General features: G+C 43.4%; 1 protein-coding gene across 3 annotated transcripts in view; it reads left to right on the forward strand.

Moving 5' to 3' along the window:
- The window catches only part of plekha7a (pleckstrin homology domain containing, family A member 7a), a 128,429-nt gene that overhangs the window by 96,679 nt on the left and 6,356 nt on the right, over positions 1-25,394 (forward strand). For all 3 annotated transcript variants that reach the window (XM_070831148.1, XM_070831149.1, XM_070831150.1), the window contains 16 exons: positions 616-716; positions 9,156-9,337; positions 12,356-12,898; positions 12,989-13,544; positions 14,580-14,660; positions 16,869-16,922; positions 18,389-18,454; positions 20,041-20,121; positions 20,812-20,961; positions 21,434-21,535; positions 21,809-21,920; positions 22,257-22,387; positions 22,555-22,749; positions 22,839-22,935; positions 23,532-23,623; positions 24,828-25,091. In XM_070831148.1, coding sequence (XP_070687249.1) covers positions 616-716; positions 9,156-9,337; positions 12,356-12,898; positions 12,989-13,544; positions 14,580-14,660; positions 16,869-16,922; positions 18,389-18,454; positions 20,041-20,121; positions 20,812-20,961; positions 21,434-21,535; positions 21,809-21,920; positions 22,257-22,387; positions 22,555-22,749; positions 22,839-22,935; positions 23,532-23,623; positions 24,828-25,091 — 2,807 coding nt within the window. The remainder of the gene's footprint in view (positions 1-615; positions 717-9,155; positions 9,338-12,355; positions 12,899-12,988; positions 13,545-14,579; positions 14,661-16,868; positions 16,923-18,388; positions 18,455-20,040; positions 20,122-20,811; positions 20,962-21,433; positions 21,536-21,808; positions 21,921-22,256; positions 22,388-22,554; positions 22,750-22,838; positions 22,936-23,531; positions 23,624-24,827; positions 25,092-25,394) is intronic.

The raw sequence follows: 25,394 nt of genomic DNA on the forward strand, positions 1-25,394 counted from the left end.
TGTGTGTGTGTGTGTGTGTGTGTTTGTTTTTGTACTTCTGTCTTTGTGAGGAGCAGTTAGAGTTTTAAACCCTGACAGTGAGGGTATTTTTGGAAAGTGAGGACATTAAATGAGGGTTAAGACTGTAGGTTTAGGTTAAGGTAAAAGGTTGAGGACTGCTTTATGTCAATTAGGGTCCTTACAGACATAGAAGGACACTGTGTGTGTGTGTGTGTGTGTGTGTTCACTGTGATCCCAGCATGCAGACCGGATGGGGCAGACACAGAGGAATGGCGGCTGGCTGCCAGTTGGACCGGGCCAGCTTTAGCTCTGTGACACTGGGATACCAGAGTGGTCATTTACTGTTTGGCACAACACTGTGGCATGAATGACGGCATGCGAGTGTGTGTGTGTGTGTGTGAGTGTGTGTGTGTGAGTGTTATGATACTGGTGGCAGGCAGCGATGAAATTAGTGGGTGATGAGTGATATTTATTCTCTTGCTCTTTCCTCTCCACCTTATCTTTCTCGTTTCTTTTCTCACCTTCCTCACCCTCTCTCTCTCTCTCTCTCTCTCTCTCTCCCTCTCCCTCTCTCTCCCTCTCTCTCTCCCTCCCTCTCTCTCTCTCCCTCTCCAGACAGCAGAGAGGAATCGGTCCTAGGCAGTATTCCTTTGCCCAGCTATGTTATTTCACCCGTGGGACCTGAGGACCACATCAGCCGCAAGTATGCCTTTAAGGTATGCCTCTCTTTGTTCTACAGACTGCTCTGCTCAGATGTAGGAATATCTGAATCACTTTCTCTTCTTGTTTGTTTGGTTCGGAGAACAGCCGCCTGTATTTCTGCCTTTTAGATAAACAAAAAAAACAGGAAAAACAAGGAATATTTCTCTTTGCAATGACGACATCCAGCACGGACTGATTGATCATTTGCAGTCATATGGATGCCTGAAGGTTACGACACCTAATTAGAACAAACGCAACCATGTAAAACTAAAAACTATTCAATGTTTGTATCCAATATAATGACATGAGGCGCGAAAAGGTGTCTTTTATGAGTGAAATCATTGGAATGAATGCAATAATGTTCAAAGCTCTTCATTTATTTGATGTTGTTGACCCTCTTGAATGTGCTCATTGACTTAAGAATGAATCAAAGTCTACTTTAGGCAGATAAAATGAAGTTTTTTTTTGTATTCCCTCAATTAAAATATGCAACAGTTTTTAGATCTATGCTTTTTCAACAGTTGCTGAATTGATAAAACAATTATTTTTTGTAAAATGATGGTCATTTTTTTTTTTTAAATCTCTTTTGGAATGACATATAATAGACCAGAACAACATCCTCCCACTATCTAACCCTGCCTACCCATCCAGACACCTCGATGGCTGTGTGCAGCACTCACCACCTGTTGTAGGGATGTCTATTACCACTGAATGTCTGTCAGTGTCTTTATTGAGATAGACAAGCTCCTCTGGAATGGAATGAAACTTCTCCATTGCCTCGGGCACAAGTCTTTTTCAGTCAAGTGCGACACGGGTGAAGCTAAGAGGCAGGCGCTCTGCACAGCACTCACTTGTCGTAAGTGAGTCATAAAGTTTGATTTAACTTGTAACTTGGTGTATTACATGAAGTTACATGTGTGCCTACACATAGTTGTTATTTAATTGGGTTAAAAAAAAAAAAGCCATAGGTTCCCTTCTCACTGCTTGAAGGTCTGAATTTTGGCTTAGTATTTAGTCACTGCTGACTGGACGTCTTCCAATAGAACTAGTCTATAGAAATGACAGCTGTATGGATTCCTAATTATTGATCCCATAGAAAGGGGACAGCGATGGTCAGACATTCCCCCAAGCTCTCCCTCTGTGGGTCTGTACAGGAGACCAGGCCAGCTACAGATTCCATTATCATCAGCTTTGGGAGAATCGGAGGTGGCAAAGGGCAGAGCTCTGCTAACATCGACAGATTTAAGGGATCCGTGTTTGCGCCAAACAGGAGTTACAACAAGATCAGGCAACATGAATCTGTGCAATCTCTCTGTTGTTCACCGCTCTGGAAAGCATGGCTCGGTGCATTATAAACCACGGGAGAAAACTAATGCAGGGGACAGATGCACCATGATCCAGGAAGAAGTGAGGAACGTCGAGGAGGAATCAAGGAGATCAAAAGCAGTTGTGCTAGGCATGCACGTTTATTGGACTGAGTGGAAGCTACATACTGACAGGATGCAGAACAGCTCTAAGCTAAAGCCAGTATACATGGCTATGACTGGTCTTATATGGTACATTGGAGCAGGAGAGCGAGATAAAGAGGCCAGTGAACTCAGACCCACGCTGGGCACGTCTTACGGCCCCTAAACCCACCATACTGCAAATGGTATGGTGTTGGGAGATGAAGGCTGATAGTGGATGGAAGCTGGTCCACATCTCTCTACAGGAGAAGACATTCACGAGAGGAAAGCCTCAAAATATCAACCTCTAATGCAGGACTGTAGAGATAAAAGATGGCTGTTCCATGTCGCGGTCGATTACGAGGCTTCCCAGCAGCGGGAAGGAAGCGGAGAGCCTCTTGCTGGATACGGAGGAGGCGAGAAGAGAGAAGCTGGAAGCTGGAAGTCAGGAGCAGATGGGCAGTCATTTTGCCACCACTGCCAACTCACCAACTGGAAGGTGTCACAGTTGAGGGTCAAAACACTCTGAGAGTTGTGTACCGTCTGAGGACATCTGCTCCTGACTAAAGGCTACAGTTATCTCATTAGTGGGAAACAGGAGGGAGAACCAACTGGTCTTCAACCACAAGTTACTGAACACTGTTAAAACCAGGATAGTGGACTAAAGTATGAAGCTTCCCGGTTTTGATATAAGTCAAAATACTGTAGGTCATCATCAAGAATTTCTCCTCAGCAACAGCAGGAGGGAAATCGTTTGTTTCACAGTCCATTAAATAATAAAATCATGGTGAAGTCAAACTTCTTTTACCCTGCAACCTTTAATAAGGGGTGTTTTGTTATGGTAAAAAAAACGTTGTGACTAATTTTTGTTAAATAATGACGTCATGTGTGCAGAAAAAAAGGAAAGTAATGACCTTATTTTAATGTACAACATTACGACACTGGAGGATGAAGAGGAAAAATTCAGAATTTAACCATCAACTATTATAAACTAATAAATGAACAATATTGGACTTCCGTCAAGGTCTGGAAGCTTTACAGGAAGCTGTGAATGATGGCTAATCTTTCTTTTTTTATTTGGTTTTGACTTTTTAAAGAGCAGCAACTTCAGATCTTGTATTTTTTTTCTCCTATTGGATTGATTTGTCAACTTGCTGCAGTGATGTGAAAGTGTATTTCAGAGTGTGGTAACAGGGTTACACGTTATTCCACATCACCATCTCTGACAACACCCCGCTATAAGTGCTAAGTGATTGTGGTTGCTGTCAGACATGATGACATGTGACAGACACACTTCTTAATGTCTGAAATAAACTGAACCTGAGCTAGACTACCACAGGAAAGTAACCTGTTCATTGTATTTTGAGAGTGATCACTGCCCTGCTGCAGTCAACCACACAAAACTCCTATTTTCCCAGGTCAGCCACCTGAGCAGGCCTGCTGGGGTGAATATTATATGTTTTAGTGTGGGAATGCTACACCTGTTGACTGCAAACTCGACCTATACACATCACGACCCCACAAATTGAAACCTTCAAGCGTCAGACCCCCCCCCACCCCACCCCCCACCTCCTTTCCCCTTTTCACCGAATCCTCTTCCCTCTCTTGTTCCAATTGGTTGGCTGCCCGACCGGGACTTCCCTCCCTCCCTGTGAGTGTGTCGCGTCGTCCAGCGACAGCCCTCCCATAAATAGGTACTCTACCCTGTCATGTGCTGTCACTTTGCCAGATGTAAACATTGTATATCCTCGTTGTCTCCCGTGGGTGTGGCTTTTTGGGTCCAAACATGGCAGAATATACAGCAGCCTTGTATATTCCACTGTTGGTTTTTGATGCATGTTTTGAGAATAACGTGTCCTTGTGGCTGACGTGGTCGTGATGTGTTTTGTTTTTCTCTCCTTTCACTGTTCTCTATCTTATTTAATTCCCCCTCTGTCATTTCCTCCCTCTCTTTCACCCCATCCTCGTTACTGCAGTGTGAATCTTTGTATTTGGCTTATCTGGTGTGGGGCTTATCGTTCATCTATGTGCTGCTCTCGCTGTCTCCTCCATCTGTCACATCTACTGTACCAGCATGCAGTTTTCTGATGGCGTGGAGAAAAACTTCACTTTATTTGGAACTAATGTCACCTCACACCACTGTTCCAGAGATGAAGAGCGGAAAAAGAGTGTTTAGGAAATCTTTCGCCGTAGATGCAGGCTGTGTAAAACCCACAGTCACACAAATGTGGACTTTTCCAAAGCAGCTGCTGCTTAAGAGAACTTTGAGGTAGAGCAGTCAGTTAGATTCATACTGGATTCATTTTACAAACAGAGTAGAAATACTGAATGCTTCTCTAAGAGCAGGCATGATTTACACCCACAATCTATTGTTGTCTCCGTTTGGATATTTTTCAGTGTAAATTAAATTTCTACAGTTGGAAATTTAGGAGAACGTACCTTATCGAGAGCTTTGTGGTGCTCTTGCTGCTGAGGCTTATCTTTATGAGCACAATGACTCTTTAAATAGCGCTCAGACAAAGAGTGTGTGTATGTGTGTGTGTTTGTCGGGGGGGTCGGGGGGGGGGGGGGGGGGGGCTGTCCACAGTACAAAGAGCCGACACTATTGTAAGGCTTTCTTAGTGCAAGTAGCGGGTGATATTTTCCAATTTGTAGAAAAAGGGAGGCTGGAGGAGAGAGAACACAGAACGGGAAGGAAGTGATTAGGGCTGGAAAATAAAAGGCAAATAAAGAGAGGAAGGGATAGGTGGAGAGGAAGGAAGTCATGAGGGCTCACACACAAAGAAATGGTCAGAGGCACTTCTCATATTTTTCTATAAGGCATCAATAAACAATGTAGCGGAGAAAACAAATAATCGCAAAACACCCTTAAAACTGCCACCAGCTCCCACACACACACACACACACACACACACACACACACAGCAGAGGCTTAGCTGTGTGTGGATTCAGTGTGTAGGTGTGTCGGTCACGCACTCAGAGCTGAATGACCCACTCAGCATTCCTGCCAAAGAGAGGTAGAGTCTGCTAGTGTTATTTTAGGCTGCTGGTGATGTGTGTTGGATTTTGTCGCTATTGTGTGTGTGTGTGTATGTGTGTGTGTTTTGCTGTAACTAAATTAGGGAGAAATCAAGGCTGAGGATTTGAGATTAAAATCAGTAGGGTTTTTTAAATATGTGTATAGTCTGGCGAGGTCGCATGTGTGTGTACTTGTGACATTGTCTGTCTCATGAAGGTTTGTTTTTTTTTGGTCGGCGTACACCCCAAAGCAACATGGGAGTAGGATAGGATTTGGAATTAGGATTAAGTTTAGAGAAGTTTCTGTGATTCAGATTAGGGCTTAAATTTAGTTTATTCAACATATTGCGGCACAGATCTGTGGCTGTGTTTCTGTAGTGTGTGTGTGTGTGTATGTTCACTGCACATGCATGCCAATATCTCTGCACGTGCCAAAACGTGTGACTAGCGTCGCAGTCCTCTGTCTCTCATCAAGGAGCCTGTCCCATCGTAGCCGCCTGTCAGAGTGCTGATGGTGAGCGAACAGGCGTGTTTTGACAGCTGCTTCCTGAGGATGCTCTTATTCATTTCGTGAGAGATTTCACTGTTCGTTTTTAAGATGAGTGGTTGCTAATGGTTTCCCTGTCTGTTTCCTGCTCTCTAATTTATCTAAAACACATCTCCATGCGTAGCAGTGACAGGCTGGCCGAGCTCTGTGTGTGGCTCACATCTGTTGTTTTCCTCTGGGTAACATTGCGGTCAAAGAGTCTGCAGACCTTCGTTTTAGCCAAACATGACTGATTTATATGATCAGATTTAACTGATTCAGGCTTGGAAACACATCATCAGGCAACACCTTAATGATCTGGCATAGTTTGTTCTGTACTCCTCTGTGTCTGCAGTCATCTTGAAGTATGACACAACATAGCTAATGCATATAGAGGCTGAACTGCAGCACAGCTAAACAGGCTTTAATGTGAAAATGAGAAACAGCAACAGGTGATCTGTGAACAGATGGAGAGCACCTTTTCATTTGCAGATCTATTTTTAAGCATATTATTTTACAGATATAAGCACTTTGACAGACATTTACTGATGTTTTGCAGTGTGATTCAGCTTTCACAGTAGTTCCAGTGTATTGGTGTTAAATGAGTGGAATCTGCTGCTGTAGTGTTTGGTTTGAATGTGCACCTACAGCCCTGGATCATGATTGAAAACCACACACCAAGTTCATTAGGATCCAGGTTTCTGCTCTTTCAGTAAATCTATTATTTATTTAATATATTAACCCTTTGCATGTTAGGAAAATAGCAGTAAGAATAGAAAACCAAGCGCCACTGTTGCCCTGAACCAGGTGCTTTGTAAACTGATTTAAAGGCACCAAAAGCAACATTTTTACCATCACTCACAACATCAGAACAACCTTAAACATGAAATACCCTGGCTGAGCACATTAGGAGCCTCTGTTCACCTCCAGACAGAGTCAGTTAAGGTTATGCAGTGCGGTTATGCATACTCCTCCCTCCTACGCACCCACCTGAGCATCAGCAGTGCGCAAGGTTATCTCGACTTGGACAAATCAAGTGAGTGGTGCAATCAACTACTAGATCTTAAAATCTGTACCAGGATCGGGGTCAAGCACATGCTCAAGCACAGCGAGCAAGAAAATTAGATTTGAGGTTGTTTTATTAGTGCACAGCAGCAGCCACTGAAATGAGCTTGGTTCATCTGCTAGACGGCAGTGCTTTCAGGAAGTGACTTATCAAGCTCCTGGGGAACCTGGGGGGTGTAGGAATGGGAACATTTATGTTTGTTTGTGTATGTGTCTGCATCTGTGTGCCGGGGTTTATCCAGAGTTTATAGTAACAAGGATGGAACAGCAGGGGAGGCAGCCTTTGTAATATTCATGAACTCGCTTTGTGTGCGCGTTGAACTGCACAAGTGGGTGTGGTGTTTTGTGTGTTCCTGACCGTCATCACGTTGCGGATAAGAAGCCGAACTGCTGAGGCATCGCACTCGTTTTTTTTATCTCAGTATAAACCGAATACAGAAATCACAGAGAGGAGCCGCGGTGGAGCCCACCAGAACACTCACTCACTCACTCACACACACATTGTATCCTGCATTCATTATTCAGTGAATTAATTAGGGTAGGGAAGATTTAAGGTTTAATTGTTTTTCATTTGCATGCATTTGTTGTGTAGTTGGTTTCTCATTTGTCTTCCAGTTAGAAGAATGAATGAAGGCAGGAAAGAAGGAAGGAAACATTAGGACATGCATAGAGCTGTGCTGTGTTTAGTGGAGTAATACCACCGCTTGCACAGCAAGGACATCTTTATCAAGGATACACTTAGATGCTATTAATTAAAAAACAGCTGTTAGTGATGTACTGTTCCTTGGATTTCTTGGCCAGTTCTGTTGTTTGATGGTGTGTTGGCTTATCCCCTTGGACAGCGAGCCAATTACAATTAACCACATCATGTTGAGATATTTTCAGCGGAGCTAAAAAACGAGCTGAGCAGCAGAAACGTTTTCTGACCCCGTGAATTATCAGACAGTGAACATCTCGGTGTGTCAGCCTCTCAGGGCTTCTCTCTAGACGCACACAGTTCAACAAACTTTCAGGCAGAAATCCTGAGTAGGAGAAGCAGAGATACCAACTTTTCTTCTGATGGTCGTGTCTCAGTAGACCAAAAATTCAGTACAGCCAGAAACATGTTGGTTTTTGAGAAAGAATCTACTCTGATTTTCTGTCAGATGTAATAACACTTACACTTACTGCTGTCTCCTACCCGAAGAGAATATCAGTTAAAACTAGACTGAAATATTATGAATATGTTAGCAAACCGTTGTTTGTTTATAAATCTGCTAGACAATAAGCGCGATTAGCATTCGTTTGAAGATGTGGATGGAAATCCGTTCTGTTTAGCTGCTAAATTCTTCCCAGTGTTCACCAGCTACTTAGTTCTTGGCAGGTAATGTGCACTGGGTTCATCTTAACTGCTTAACCCAGCATCTTAAATGAGGTTACATTGATTGTTCAATAAAAAAACGAAACAATGATCTGAAAGACGTTAAAACAATCTCGAAACTTTTCAGTGTGTTGATAATTCTCAGTCAGTACGAGGGGACACGTTTCACTTTAGTTTTATCTGTTGTTAACATAAATATATAAAGTATGCCTTCAAACATCAGTCAGTAGGTGATGTGTGCTACCTTCGTACTCCGAAGGGGCCTGTAGATGGAGTGTGTGTCTCGCCCGCTCTGTCTTTTGGTGTTCTACACACTTTAAATCCTTCCTTGGTGTAGTTGTGCTCTTGACTGTCGCACACTGACAACGGTGCATTAGATCACCTGACTAATGGCCTTTTCACTGCGAATACAAAGAAACATCCGTCTTAAGTTTGAATATGCCTGTCATCAGCTCAGCACTTAAATCACAGAGTACAATTACCTTGTCATGAAGTGGAATCTAATCAGGTTTGCATTTCACTCGGCCCTATGCAGAGTTACTATTCCGTGCTACACCGCTGTACTTGATGTTGAAATAAAAAATATAGCGAGTATGAATGAAAAGCCATTAAAACGCTGCTGTTTTTGTTATTTGTGAACTTTCATTTGTTCTCAGTTGGTTTCTAAACTGTATTAGCAGCAAAAACAGGTTTGTGAGGACACTTGGGGGGTTGGGGGTTCTTTTGTGTGACACTCACATTTTCTATTCTCCATTGTGCCGAAGAATCTTTCCTGTCATTGGTCAAAAGTTGTGGCTTTGTTGGTTGTAACTGGCTGGCATTTTTGCCTGTGTATTTCTATTGTGTGGTTTCCCTCATTGGCTCTTTCTGTACTGGTTGATGCTTATGTGGCTCTTGATGTTGTTTCTCTTGTTGGACAGCATGATATCTCCCTGTCTTCCTTTACCAAGGCTGAAGCTCATGTAATGCACCGTCCCTCAGCTGATTTATCTGTTTCTCTAACCATGACACTGACCTAGCCTCCTCTCTCTTCCCGTAGGCTAGCCACACTGGTATGCGCTCGTACATTTACAAGCAGAGCTCTGTGATTGGCTCGCAGGCGGAGCACACTGGGATGCGGACGTATTACTTCAGCGCTGACACCCAAGAGGACATGAACACCTGGCTGAGGGCCATGAACCAGGCCACGCTGATGCAGAACCGCATTGACACACTCATCAGGTAGGGCTACACACACACACACACACACACACACACAAACAGCTTAATTTCCTGGCATCACACCCAAGAGGTACATTCAGCCACTAAACACTCACCTATTTAATTTTAAGGCTGAACAACTTTGGAACAATGAGTACCGGATTATTTTTTCTTTTTCCACTGATTGATTGTCCACCTCACACCATGAGCTCCCTCTTGTGTTTGTTGCATAAAACTTTTATATTTTATATTGAAATATAAAGTTGCCCCGTCCCTAATTGGGATTACACTGGGAGTCAATGACTGAAAACACACATTAACAGAAATGTACACACCACTGAGTCAAATATTGACTATAATACCACCTAACACACACTAAAACTTCCATGAGTCCATTTTTGGTGCCTGGCATATTGTACATTGTTGTGGAGATGTACTACACTTCCCAGGGATCACCTTTTAATCAAGCAGAAGGACCTTTACTGCTTACTTTGGCCATTGTGTTTAACTTAAAATGACATTTTCACATAATTAAACTTCAACTCAACTCTGTCTTGCTGACTGACTTTTTTGATTCAGCAGCAATCCAGGTCATGGACCTTCTAACAAACCGGTCATTATTTTTTTATATGTCTTGCGGTAGTTGGGACATTTTCTCTTCTTTGTTGGCTTTCTTGAGTCTTATTTATTTATTTTTCTGTAAGTAAACACATTTCTGTCACACTTAATCCTGCAGAAACCCCCCGACAATTCACCAATCAGTCTGGGTTTCTTACAGCAGGTGTTCTAAGTGATCCCCGGTGCTTTATGTGTTTATAAATACTTGCAAGGAAAATCCATAAAACATCATATTTGCTAAGCGACTGTGTAACATGAGTATTTGTTAATGTACTGTTTGTGTTAGCTGCAGTTATTATATCCTATAAACACATACGTCTGTCACTGTAGATGACACTGAATCCTGGAAAAACATCCCAACTTTCTGTTTGCAGCTTTGACAAATCTGTGTCAATCCTGAAGCTATAGTATATAAGCGTAGTGTTTTTTTTTTTTTTTTTTTACATGTTTGCTTGCTTTCAAAGAGTACATTTCAAGGTTGTGAAATGCTGTTTTTGAACAAGCAGTCGCTTTCTACATGTATTATTCATGTGTTGACAGGGGGAGGTGGCACAGATCAAATACGTCCCATCATTCGCTGGCAGCCGCAGACACCCACAGCTCGCACTCATTCGTTCTCATTTTTTGTTTTTGGAAGGGGAAATCTCACAAGACTACACTAGTTGTTAACTTTGGATATTTTGGATATAATCCTCTCTTCCAAACCTTGTTTGGCTTTTTTTGTTAGTAGAAACTATAACAGTAATCTTACTATTTGCAGGGATGCACTTCTTCTTCTTTTTTTTTTTTTTGAACTTTATTTTTATTAAACATAGAAAGACATAATACAGAACAGAACACTCCTTGACAACATCAGAGACTATATATGACAATGTATAAACAGAGCCCAAAATAAAACCCTTTGGGGCCCAGAAAGCTTAATATCAATAAGTGAAAAATAAATGAATGGACAGTTAAGACATTACAACATAGTGTGGGGTTCCCCTCAGTTATAGAGGGATCTTGCTACAGGTAGCCACCTCCTCACAAAGACATCAGCCTTCAATTGTAATTGAGCAGTTAAGGCCTCCATTTCATACACCTCCCTCAACTTCTGTTTCCACTGGGCCACTGTAGGTGGCTGTGGATTCATCCAATTTATTGTCACCATTGTCCTAGCAGTCATCAAGAGTATATGTAATAGGTACTTTTGTTCTCTGGTGTACATGTCTTCAGGAGTTAGATCGAAAAGAAATTGACTTGGGGTGAATAGTAAATCAGTTCCCATAACTTTATCTATCTCTCTCTTTACCCCCTTCCAAAAAGGAAGCATCATTGGGCAATCCCAAAATATGTGCGAGTGATCCACATTTTCTCCAACAATTTATTGCAGCTGGGTTGTCTATAAATTTGGAAACCACCGAAGGTGTCTTAAAGAACCTTGTCTTCATCTTCCAATCAAAGTCCTTCCACATGTTACTATTAATACCCTTATGACATCCAATGCACATTGTCTCCCATTCTCCATCCTCGATTATAATATTTAACTCCAGCTCCCATTTATTTTTGATATAAAAAGTATTGTCTGGTATATCCACTTCTATATGCACTTCTTTTAAAAGAGTTTAGTTACTTTTACAATATGCAAGTACATTCTTTACACACATTAATGGATTGAATTGCTAGCAACACGCTACTCTTAAACCAAAAGTCAGTGCCTTCTGTGCCCCGTTTGACACAATCTAATGGGGACAAAGCAGTAATCACAGTGCTAATTTATATTCAGTATATTCTGATACCAGCTGCTGGCGAGGTGCATGTCGGCAACTGAGACTATTAAATGAATTTTTAAGTAAATATTGGTGTGTTTGATTGAATTTCAGAGAATTGGCTATTTCTCTAGCTCCTTGTCACACGGGATTTCATGAATGAGTTTAAAATCTAGTCGCGGTTAGAAGCCTTTACCTGTCATCTGCTCTGCTCTACAATGGTCTGTGGTGTATTTAGTCATGTCCGTAAAGTTGGAGATGAGGCCACATTTTTTTCCTTTTATGTGACAGTCATCTAGTTCAAATTCAGTCCAGCAGAACAGAACAAAGGCAAAGACCCCTGAAATACTAGAGCACAATGTCCGTGGGGTATCGGGGAAGTGATCAACTGAAACAAAATGATTAATGAATAAAAGCCACTGAAATCCTTTGAGAAGTTTGAGGAAAAAAATTATGTCAGGACAAGAGCTGTGGAGTTAATTATCTTCTGGTTCTATGATGATGATGAGAGTTTCCCCTTCCTCCTCACCTTTCCCACCTTCCTTTCCTGTCATGCTTAAAATTGGCTCTCATGCTTGGTTTTGCTACACTCTCAGGACTGAAACGCACAATGTAGAAGTTACAAAAGGTATAAGAGGGTACGACATTCATCCAGGCTTTCTTCTCTTTGCAGACCATCTGACCAGTTGGAGAAGTTGCACATGTTGCAGCAGCATGCTGTCCCGCAGACGAACCACGTGAACCACCACAAGAACAAGACCCCAGACTCTGAGACCACAAGACCTTTCGTCCACGAGGTTCTCCTGGAGCCCATCCACCGTGACACAGACGAACGCTGCAGCTTCCACAAAGAGTCTCCCGTCTCCACCACGTTGGAGCACCCCATAGGAAATACAGGCCTGGAAATGGACACACACACTTCCCTCCCCTCCAACCCCGCGCCCTCCGCCCTCCTACACTCAGACCACGTGTCGGCCTCAGCGCCTGTGTCCAGGGTTCCATCTAGGGCGCCGTCACGAGCCGCCTCAACGCTCCCCTCCAGCGTTTGCACGAGGAACGGCCTCGTCTCCACGCCCAGCCCCATCCTGGAGCCCAACGGGATTGCAGCAGGGACGTACCAGAGGGCCCCTGCTGACACACACAAGCAGGTGCAGAGGAGAAGTGCTCTGGAGCAAGTGGAGCAGTGGGTCCAAGTGCAGAAGGCTGAGCACAAAGGGTAGGTCATAAGTCATATGTCTTATTTTTGAAGATACAATGTTATATTTTCTTTTTGGCTGTAAAAAAAATAACTGTTCCTACTTAACAGCCCTCCATCCAGGGAGAACACCCTCCCTCGTCGCACACCACCAACCCAGCACAAGTTCACCTCTATGGACGCATACCAGACCCTGCCAAAGACTCCTCGCCAGAGCCCCACGCCCGCCCGACTTGGCGAGTACAAGTACGCCCAGGACCGCCTCAGCCACTTCCGCCTCAACCCTGAGCAGGGTGGCCCAGGGACCAACACCGTCTGGCAGCTGTACGAATGGCAGCAGCGCCACCAGTTCCGTCACGGCAGCCCCACGGCGCCGCTCTACACTCCGGCCCCGGAGTACCCATTTGGCCCCCGCCCCCCATCCACTGTGCCTCCCTCTTCCTCAGCACCCAGGTCTGAAGGGCCGCCCCGCTGTGTGTCGGTGCCACCTTCGTCTGCAGACATCCCTCCACCAGGACCTCCGCCCGGCACCAGTAGAACCTTGTCACCTACACGGAGGCCGCATACGCCAGCCGAGCGGGTGACAGTCAGGCCTGTGGGTGATAGGTCAGTGGTGGACATCCCCTTCACTGTTTCCCCCCGCAGGACCAAATCTCAGATGCTCAAGGTAAAAACGACATGAGGTGATCAGTTTTATCATCCATGTAGTCTGTCTACTGTACTTACTGTGCACAGAGAGAGTTTTTTGGCATTATATTCATATTTTAGGTATTTTGCTCAAACTCCTCTATAAGGCAGCTTAAAATGACAGTGAATCCAAATTCCTAGCTATAAACTGACAGATGTTCACTGAAAAACAGCATTTAAGCAAGTAATTATACAAGAAAAGACAAAAAAAAAGTGGTAATAAAGAAGAAAGTCTGTGATGTATGAAGGATGGGCTCTGTAATGGGAGCATATATATATTGTTGGTTAGGCATATTAGATTAAATGACAACAGATTATTACCTGCTGTCACTGCAGTCTGTTGCATGGATGGTGTGAAAGTGATTCTGTCTTCACCGTTGTGCAAAACATCAAATAAACTAGTCTGTCATCCAGAACAATGTCAGTCATTCTGACAGTGTAGGGCGGATGTTGGAACTGTGCTCCACTGAGCAGGATAATTGTTTTAGTGCCTTGGGGCACCATGGCAGACATGTCCTTAAGGCATCCAGTCTGTTAAATTACCTAAATATTAGCAATCAGACAAAAAAGAAACTGTCAAGTGTAAACTATATTGAAATGTATGCATACATGAATATACAATACTGAGTGATAACTGAGTGATGTCACATTCTTGTAAACCAATGAGAATTAGTAGCTTAACACATCTTAACACAAAATGAGTGAAAAAACACACACGTATGTAAATTTACACCCACTCTCCCACAACCACAGGCAACTTAATTTTGCCCAGAGATTATAAATAATACAGTATTTTGTTTTTGAGGTCATGTCAAACATTGTATCGCCTTTGGTGATGTGGAGCCTGCCGTGTTGTGTTGTGATAGCAGATTCCTCACTTTATTGATTATGTTGTGCGATATGACTGCTTTTATTTTGTAATTGCAACAACGCATATTGTCCAAAATGTGTGATGTGTTAGTGTTATTTTCTAAACAAACAGTGTATATAAAATGTGTTGTCTATGTGTTTTCAGGCTGCTACTATTGAGAGGCGGTCAATGCCATCTGGATACATCACACACACAGTCAGCGCACCCAGCCTTCACGGCAAAACGGTACGTCTTACAAATACGAGCTTCAGCTGTACTTTAGTGTATCCCAAATACGATGTTTTAGCAGACATGACATTTGTCGTGGATTTAATTATACTGAGTGCTGTTTTTCCACTACTTTGATCTCGGAGCAGGCTTAAGAAGCCTTTATTGGACTCTCGCAGTCCAGAGTCCAGTATTATAATTCATATAATGTGTTCACACTGCCAGACACTCAAGAAATCAGTCACCAGAAGTGCACTCATTCTCCGCTACAATGAAATGTTAACAGATATTATCCAAATCTTGTTCAGCCTTTTCGTCAGCACGGGCCAGTTGGCTGTAGTTGACCATTTGGGAGACGTTGCTTATCATGTAGTGAGTCGCTCTGAGTCCTGACTTTTGTTGCAACAACATTAATCCTCCAAAATTAAGCTGCTGCTCTGCTTGTTCAATTTGGCCATCAGCCGGTGGCACAAGAAGTGGCTGCTAGCACTGTGAATGCAAGGTTACTTTTCTAAAAACAATAGAAGTTTCTCTGAAGTTTGGTGTGGTCAGTTTTGATGCCAGATTTTATGTCCTGTGGTGCCCGACAGCCCGAGGAGCTCACCCTGTTCCTCATTCAGCTGCGCCGGCACCAGGCCAACATGGCCTCCGCACGTCAGCACACGTTAGCCCAGCTCCAGCGGCTCAACGGTCCCAAAGAGCCCCACCACAACCACCTCCTCACTACTGCCAACTCTAGCACCAGCCCCCTCCTCAGCTCCGGCCCTTCTCCTGTGTCCCACTTCGGACATGTGGGCCTCTCGGCTCCCCTGGCCCCTTGCAACACCCAGGTGGGGCCCCCCCCCCCGCGCGCCACACCGGCCTGCCTGCCCCTCATTTTCCCATGGGCTGGTAGAGGTTGCCACTAACATACTGCAGGGCTGTATTACACTTAGATCAGATCTCCTATAGTTACTCCCTCTTAGTTTAGGTCATACATAGAACTCACATTATTATTTTTGTCCATCATTCATGGCTCTTTGGACGCCACTGTCTGTCCGTCAATCTGTCTGTCTGACACTTTGTTCTATAGTAAAATATCTCAGCAACTATTGAGATGGTTTTTCTAATCGTTGCGATGTCACAATTGTAACACTTTGGATTTACATCAAATTTGCGGAGGGTAATCTCAGTCCCCAGAGGATAAATCCTGATGAAATTTAACTTCCTCTGCCGTCAGCAGGTCAAGTTGTCCAGCACACAAGATATTTACAAAATATGCTGTATGGATTTTTACAATTGAATATTAAGGAACAATTCAAGTGTTTTCAGTGAAAGCGGTTAGATTCCTGCCCTGTGACATTTAAGTGAGTCTGCCCCTAACATCCAGCACCTAGTCTTTGGGATCTCAAATTAGGAGCAAATGAAAATTCACACATGTAGACACACTCTTACACCAGATAATCCCTAGCTGATCCTGTCCTTGGTAGTTCCCAACGGTAAATGCATCTAAATGTGAAATAATCCTGAAAAAGAACCCTTCCTGGATCATTTAAACACAGCAATAGCCGAGTCTCAGTATATCAGTGGCAACCTCTAGCCGAAAGCTCCCGTGCTTTAGTGGTGTGACATCGGGCATGGTTTATCTGTGAGAGCTGGCCTGGCCGCCGTCATAGAACCATCTGCCTCTTTTTTCATGTGCTGTTCTTGGCTGGTCAGTTTCCATATCGTGCTTCTAGTGACACTGTCCATAGCATGTTGTGCTGCTAACTTTTCGGCGTCCACAAAGCCATCCCATGCTTTGGCTAACTGGCTGTCTGTGGATGTGTTGGCCGGTTTGGCCTTCTGGTTGGTGAATCTTTCATTTTCGGCCGTCCCAAAGTCTGTTTTTCGTTGAGTGATGTGAGCTGAATTAACGCTGAATTCAGCAACCGTTTCAAGCTCTGCTGCCTCTAATGGATCTGGTTTGTGTTGGTGTTATATTTTTGTTGCAGTTGGAGCACCTAAGCATCTCTAAAAAGATAAATGAATGTATTTTTATCGTATGTGTGAGTGTGTGGGTGTCAGTTGTGATGCATGTCGGCACATAACAGCAGTTCACTCCTCATACCGGACACACAAATGTCACTGCATCCAGAAGACGATCAGTGAAGCCTCTTTAGATTCAGATTCAGATGCCTCAGATACTGAATTAAATCCCATCAGCACAAATCAATAATCCGCACTCACCTGTCTGTCACCCTGCAGGCCGATGACACCTATATGCAGCTGAAGAAGGACTTGGAGTATCTGGATCTAAAGGTGAGATTATGAAGAAGCACAGAGTTTGTCCCCAGAGCTCTCTGAGTATTTCACCTTATCTTCTGCTTTAGTTCAAGTGCTCTGTTTCTGCTGTGCTTTTTCTCATTTGAAATGTCTCCAGCTCAGACTAACACACCTGGTGTTTCTTACTGACGACCACTTCTCACTCTAGCCCATGTTGAACTGGGACAATTGTGTGTCCCAGTTACGAATGGAGACGTTCAGGCATCTGTGTGAGACAAAATACCCCCAGTAGACTTCTAACTCTTGTGTGGTTTTAGAAGCATCTCATGAAAGCAGCCGCCATTTTGTGACTGCGGCTCTGTGTCTTTGTGATTTTGACTCCCAGATCAGAGCTCTAGAACCCCTGATCCTCGCAGTTCACAGTTTACTACTGCACTGCACTGCTGGGCCTCTCAGGCCTCTAATGAACGTAAGCTGTATGTGTACGTGTGCGTGTGTGTCTGTGTTCAGTATGCGTACTATACGACCAGATATAATCTATGTAATGCGTCTTTGACTGTGTGTATGCGTGCGCATTTATGCTTGTGCATGTTTCCACGGAGTTCAGAGTAGGGACGCACGTGTGTGTAGTCTGTATGTGAGTGTGTGTGTTCGTGTGTTTAGAGAGTCTTTGTTCTAGAAAGACCATCCCATCGCTTACAGCTCTGCATTCACGGCTTGAATGGCATCAAATGTCTTATTATCCACGTGATCTCTGACCTGTCCCCTCCCCCCTCCCCCCTCCCCTCCCCCCATGTGGTGATGCTGACGATGCTGTTGCAAAGTGGGCATGGGATGGCTCGGCAGTGCATGTGTTGTGGCTGTGGCTGTGGCCCGGTGGTTGAAAAGCCAGCTGCTTCTACCATCGTCTCTGAACGCTGCACCTCCTTGACAATAACACAGAGCTCTACTTGTGTCACATCTCTACTTTTTTCAAAAAAAAGTAGCCCTTGTACTCCTAAACTAACAGCTCCCAAGCACAAGAGAGCACAATTATCTGTGAGATTTGTTGATTTTCTCATTGTTCAAGTTGCACATGCTCTATTTCGGGAGGTTATTGTAGCACTGTAGAGTCCAGTAAAGCTCAAAGTGGGCACTCAAACTCAGGCAGTCCAGGGTGTGTTCCTAAAACAAACATTGTCCTGTTCACATAAAACTAATGCAGCCTTTTCTCTATAGAGGGGACACCATGCACAGTGGTATTTATGGATAAGTCATTTGTGCAGGGCTTCAAAGTGTCCATAGCCATTGTGTTCTTCATGGGAAGACCTGATTTTGTGTCACTCTTATTGTCATGTACACGAGGCGAAGAGAATGTGTCACAGATAGTCTGTTTCAGCCCTGTGATACTGTAGTTTAGCTGATCTGTGTTTTTATTTTTTTTAGCACCATTGTTCCATGGTTCAGTCACTGTGGTTTACCGCACGACTAACATCTGGAAATATTTATTTTGTGATTTCTAGGTAGTTGGAAGTCAGACACTGAAGGAGTCCGGGAAACCGGTCAAGGTTGCAGAAAGTGACGTGGATGTGAGTACAAGCTCATAAAATGTTGCCTTAAAGTGAAAGTGAAGCCATTGGCCAAGAAGATGTTTCTTTTCTTTTTTTTTTTTTTTATGTCATTTAAAATTGTTTGTTTGTATTGAAAGGACATTTTAAAAATGTTGTTCACTTAGTTGTATGAAAAAATATGGCAGATTTTCTGTTACTGTATGTAGTTTGATGCAAATACATAGATAGATAGATAGATAGATAGATAGATAGATAGATAGATAGATAGATAGATAGATAGATAGATAGATAGAAAGAAATACTTTATTGATCCCCGGGGGGGAAATTCTGGTGTTACAGTAGTATAGAGAAAGTGACCACCACCATGAATACAAACAATAAACAAGCAAAATAAAAAATGTTGTGTGTTGCAGGTAAATAAACACAAAGTGTAATCTGCACTATAAACAGTACCAACTGTAATGTGCAGATTAAAACCAAAGTGAAAGTTAAATAAAAACTGTAGTGCAAGTTTAAAAGTACAGCAGCAACATATTCAGATGTAGTCTTCTGTACATTTGCTCTCGTTAAGATATCAAACATGGAGGATTGTTCCACCTCGATCTTTTAAACGCTCTTCCTTGTTCTGGTTTGTTCCTCTCAGGAAGGTAACTTGAAGCCTTAGTGAGTTTAGGGGAGCGGTGGTTCTGACTGCTGTGATTCCACCGGGAGAAAAGCGTGGATAATATAGGCGAAACAAAATGGCTGTTATGTAAAAAGGGTGGGAGGACAAGGCAAACTATCACTCTTAGCTTCAAGGGGCAATTAGGATGCAGAGATGAAACAGCCTAAATTGTTAATAGACAAATTGCATAACTCTTTCAGATTGATAATCCAAACAATTCCCTGCAGTTTTTCCAACACTTTCACATCTCCTATGAAAGTAATTCTCAGTACTAGCTTCATACGCCGCTGTTTAAACAATTTATGAGAGCGTTGTATGCGATGAATATTTGATTAGATCCAACCACAAACATCAGCGTGGAGACAACAACAGGATTAATAATTTATTCGATGGAATATAAAAACTAGTTTTGAGTGTAAAAATGTATGCGGATAAGCACTTTGTTCACATCAAGCTGTTAAGCCACGAGCTTATCACATGAGCGCCATGTTGTTGTTTTACGGCAGGATGATAAGTGATCCCACCTTTGCCTAGAAGTTTGCAGAGGTTAATCAGGGATTAATTAACAAGACTCCCTGACACCGTAATTAAAAGTGTCAGGTGGGTCGCACTTTGTTTAATGGGCTCAGTCACAGTAATTACACCCGAATGAGACCAAGGGAGCTACAGGACTGTGAATATTAAGTGTTACAAACCTCAAAACACATCACTATACATATTCTTAAACGTACGCCGAGATACACGTTTTTGTACGCGCACTAATTCATCTACAGGTGCAGAGACGTGGAGAAGTTGCAATTGAGCAGATGAGCCACTTAATTACCAGAGGTCAACACACAGACACACACTTTGGTGAACGCTAGAGAAGCGCTTTATCCAAGAGTTCCCACAATGCCCCCTGTGTGCCTCTGCCCACTCAGCTGTGTGTCTCCCCCTGCAGGTGAAGTTAAGTCGGTTGTGTGAGCAGGACAACATCCTCAAGGATCTGGAGGCGCGGATCAGCTCCCTGAAGGAGGACAAGGTACGCACTCTGCCAGTTACATTGGCTCTCACTTAATCAAACAATCTCGTTGTATCAGCCAACCTCAGTCAGCCTGATGAGTCAACGGGCAAAAATGTAGGAAAATTAAAATATTACATAATAATATGTGTTGGTGCCACATTCAAGGGCACAGCTTACTGGGCTGCTATGAATGCTGCTTCAGTAGAGTTAGATAACAGGTGGTGATTCAGCTCTCCAATTGCAGTATGCATGGATTTCACTGTCAGTCTCTCAGAAACAAAGTGGATTTTCGTCTAGATTCAAGTATTCGCAGTCATTCATGATCTACTAGAGGAGAGGTGGGGGTATTGATTTCTCACACACCTGACTGGAAAGGCTATTATGGGAAAACTATCGCTAGTCCAGAAACCGAGAACCTCAACTGAAGGCACTGAGTGTACATCAGTTCCTGAAGGGATGCTAAAAGTAAATTACGATACAATATAAACACTATGATGTGAGAAATGAAAGCTTGATTATATACAGCTCAGAGTGTAAAGTAAGAAGAAGATAAATGAGGCTCCTGTAGAAACATGCTGCCCTCTGGAGGTGTTTTTGAATGAATGCTTTGTGCTGACTAAAAGTGCAGAGAAACATCATACGGTATAAGGGAAGCAGGTCTTGGCTGCTTTGGTTGACCTTGTGCTGGGTGACTCCTCACCCCGTCAGGACAAGCTGGAGAGCGTACTGGATGTGTCCCACCATCAGATGGAGCAGTACCAGGAGCAGCCGGCCCATGTTCACAAGATCGCCTACCAGCAGAGGCTGCTGCAGGAGGATCTGGTCACCATCAGGGCCCAAATATCACGCCTCTCCACGGTACATATGCCTGTGTGTGTGTGTGTGTGTGTTAATGTGACCGTGTGGCTGCATGTTTTTATCTTCCATAATATATTGTATTTATAGTCATATATGTATTTATTCCGTATATAATGTGATTGAAATCTATCACAATATTTATAGGGATCTTTTTCTAAAATCAGCGTACATATCCAGTGTACATATAACATCAAATATATGCAGAATATCATATATATGATCAAACTGGCAAATATTGAATTGCTGCCCAGTTGTAATATAGCAGGCCATAAAGATGATGTGTGTGTGTGTGTGTGTGTGTGTGTGTGTGTGTGTGTGTGTGTGTGTGGGTCAGCACTGATGCCTGTAACTAAGTTTGTATATTCATATAATGATCTGTGTGAGGAAATATTAATTCGTATACATGTCTCTACAAACTTAGGTTACATATTCAGTAAAATCTTAAGACTGTGTCTGTGCTGCTGTGATGCAGGAGATGGCACATGCCTGGGAGGAGTACAACATGCTGGAGAGATCAGTGGAACAGCTGAGGACGGCGCTGCAGGCGCACATGAACCACAGCGCCACCCCTCAGGTGAGACCCGGCACTGCACCTCCAAACTGCCACCTCTGGTTTCTCAGTCGAGTTTCTCTTCAGGCTTTGTTTTCTGTACGGTGTCTGCGGCTTTTGAAATCTTTCATATATCTCTCTCATCCTCCTTTTCTATTAATGTTCAACAATTCTCTCCTCAGTTTTTCCATCACACGCTCACTGATGATTGTTTTCAAACTATTTAGTGGCCAAATCAAGTCGAACCAAGCACGAGTTAAAATGTTCGCATGTTTGCGTTCATGTGTCAAACTGTAGAAGGAGAAGAGTGAGATGAAGCGTGAGCTGTGGAGGATCGAGGATGTGATGGGGGGACTAAGTGCCAGCAAAGCCAACTACCAGATCACCATTGACTCTGTCCAGAACCCAGGTTGGTAACCACAGCAACCCAGTAATTATTAACTGGTTTTCACTTCGCAGTGACACAATCGCTGACTTTATGTGTCACTTTTTATGCTGTATGTATTGTACATTTGGTGTTATCCAAGTATTGTGGTATTATTGATGCGCCACATGAATCTGCTTCTTAAGATCAGATTTTATGAGTGAAAATGCCGATTGTGTTGCATTTATTCAAATCTTTGTCTACATGTCTGTTCTTCTACACTTTAGGCACTTCAGAAAGTTTCTGATTGTAAATCCATTTCAAACTTGCTCCCTTTCAAAAGCCAAACCTTAATGTCTCTGTGCTCACACGCCCCACCAGAGAGGAAAATAGTGCCTTCGGTGTCAGACCTGGCAGTGCCTTCTCATAGCACAGAAGTCCAGCCTCCTCCTCGCAGCTCCATCCCCAACTTCCTCTCCCACACTTTGCCTAACAGCACCGTGCCAAAGTGGGTGAGTGTCACCCTTCTGATGAGAAATACTGCAGAGCAGATTGGCTTCATGTGAAGTCTCAGGAATTGTAGCAGGATTTAGTCTGTGATGAAGAGTTATACATCAGAAACCCTTCGCCAACATTCAGCTCTGTAGCAGCACTTTTTCCTTTTCTGCTCACTGTCCAGGCGGAGGACAACGCCCCACCCAGGCCACCACTGCCTCGCCTCTACGACTACGAGGAGACCCCCCCTGTGGTGCCACCTCTCCCCAAAGAGGCCTCGGTCATCCGCCACACGTCAGTGCGGGGGCTTAAACGCCAGTCAGATGAGAGGAAGAGGGACAGAGAGAGCGGGCAGTATGTTGTCAATGGAGACTATAAGGTATGCAGTCATGTAGCACCCCGAGAAGTTGGATAGAAGCCTTGTAAATGCCGGTCAGGTGATTTTCATTTCTTTCTTCCTGGTTTCAGACTGACTTGCGGTCATACCTGAGTGAACCAGAGCTGCCGGGAATTAGCCACCACAGCACCGGGTCTGACACCGACTACCAGTATTTCCAGAGCAAAGGTACCTGAAGATGGAAAATACATGCATTTAACTGACAAAGCAGACTTTTATCACACTATTTTCTATCTTTAGGTATTTCTGTATATACTTAAAAGATGTGCAATAGATCAACATATTTTTACTTTCAGTATTTCTTACTGGAAATAAACTTGTTTTTGTTTTGTTTGTAAAAGCAAGTGTTAATTGAATTAATTCTAACTTTAATTTACCTGGCTAATAAATGGTCCTCCATTAATGAGAGTTATTGTAAAACTAATATTTCAAACATCTGGAATGTTAAAATTCGTCTAAATCCTGAGACATTGTTTCATGAAATAAAATATTGAAAAAAAATAAATAAATAAAAAATGTATTTTAATGTTTAGCAATTAAGTAGAGGCAATTATTTTTATTTCATCCAGTGTTAATACGTTGCATAATAATGCCATTCATATAGAATGGTGAGCAGGGTTTCTAACCTTTACCTCTATACTTCTGTAATGTAATTAAGTATTTTCTTAATTTATTCCCATTTTAATTTTTGTATTCTGTCACTGTGTTTTTATTGTATGACCTCATGAAACTGTGCTGGTTCTTGTCCTGTTGTTATCACCTAGGTGTCATTGGCTCCTCATCTCACCTGAACCAGTCCAACTCTATCTCATCCTACGTCACCCTAAGGAGAGGCCCTGGGTGCTCCGCAGGCAGGGTGAGTCAAGATAACAGGGTGGAGGTATCTGCACTAACATTACTGTGATCAGCTGGAGAAATTCATCTTAAGTTTAGGGTTTCAAATGGTAGGCTTGGCTGCACACAGTCCTGAAGCTTCCTCGTGTGTTTTAATTATGTTTTGCTGTATATTATGTGATCATTGAATATGAGCCTAAGCCATCAATTCATTGTAATACAGAAATATTTTTCTTCAAGGATCACCCTGGTATTTTTAAACCTGATCCCCATTTTTACATATTTTGGGGTCAAAATGAGGGTAGGTACTAAAAGCTGTCTGACAACATTATAGAAATTACCCCTATGGAGATAGTCCTGTGAGATCCTTTTTATTTAACCAGAAATAGTCAATGTGTATTGTACTTCTGAAACACACCAGACCCCATTGACAAAAACAGTAATTTTACCTTGCAGAACACGAGTGGCTGGTCTGCTGATGCCTCGATCATTTGTGTTATTCTGTGTTACAGAAGTATTGTGCTGGATCCAAACTAACCCTTTAAAACACCAAAGTCACACAATAACACAAACCAGCCAACTAATGGAGGCAGCGGTAGACCAGCAACTCCTGTGTAAAATTATTGTTTTTGTTAATGGAGTCTGGTGGCTTTGAAGTGAGCGATATCATTTCTGTGTAAACTGAAAGGATCTTATAGGTCTACGTCTGTAGGGACCCTTTTAGTGATGTTGTCAGACAGTCAGTGGGAAAAACACTTAAAGTAAACTAACTTTGATCTTGAGCATCTGCCTCTAAGTATTACATCACAGCCATTGTAGCTTGTCCGCCGCCCATTCTCAGCTGTTGGTGGAGGCGATTTGCCAGTCATGACCTGCCAGTCATTTTGAACCTAAAATATGTAAAACAGGTAACATTTGATATGCAGTTTGTAGACTGTCTGAGTGAGTCTTTGTATTTTTAGTTTAGTTTTCCGAGTTAGTGTATGATGTTTAAATATGTTTCTTTCATCCAGTTTCTCTTTTCTCTCACTTAATTTACCTTTGTCTTCTACATTACTTCACTGTCCATATTCCTTTCATCCTTTCTTCCTTCCTGTCGTCTTCTAATAAGCTATTATCTATTTCTTTCCATGGTTGCTCTGTTTCTTCTGAACTCACTGTCCTACCCCACTATCCCCTCTCTCATTTCCTCTCCCTGTGTCTTCCTTCCCTCCCTGTCTCACCAGGAGAGACCCAAGAGTGCCTTGGAGCGTCTGTTGTCGCCTACAGAAGCCCTGCAGCTCCCCAGCAGCCAGGCTCGAGGGCGAATGACCGCGGAGGAGCAGCTGGAGCGGATGAAGCGCCACCAGAAAGCACTGGTTCGCGAGCGCAAGAGGAACCTCAGCCAGGGCGAACGCTCCTGCACGGGCCTCTCCACCTCCACTGTGACCACCCAGCGCTCCTCCTCCTCCTCCAGGCTGCCCTCTAGCACCTCCGACCCACCGGGCTCCGTACGTTACCCCCCACCGCCGCGCAGCAGCAGCAGACACAGGGAGCAACACCTTCACCAACACTGCTGCTATGCCACCCTCCAGCCCCCAGCCACACAATAACCTAGCAGGACTGCTAACACACTAGCACTCTCTGCCTTGTGTAACCAGTTGTTGTTGACATTAGCACTAACAAGCTACAGGGCAGGACCGGCTATGGCTGGGTAGCTCGCTTGGTTAATGCTTTAAGAACAATGGGAGACAGCATGAGCGTAGGGGGTCGTGGGGATTGCTAGTTTTGGACTGGGACAGTGTCGCTCCCTG

The sequence above is a fragment of the Pempheris klunzingeri genome, chromosome 5 (genome assembly GCF_042242105.1).
Source record: "Pempheris klunzingeri isolate RE-2024b chromosome 5, fPemKlu1.hap1, whole genome shotgun sequence".
NCBI classification, from domain to species: domain Eukaryota; kingdom Metazoa; phylum Chordata; class Actinopteri; order Acropomatiformes; family Pempheridae; genus Pempheris; species Pempheris klunzingeri.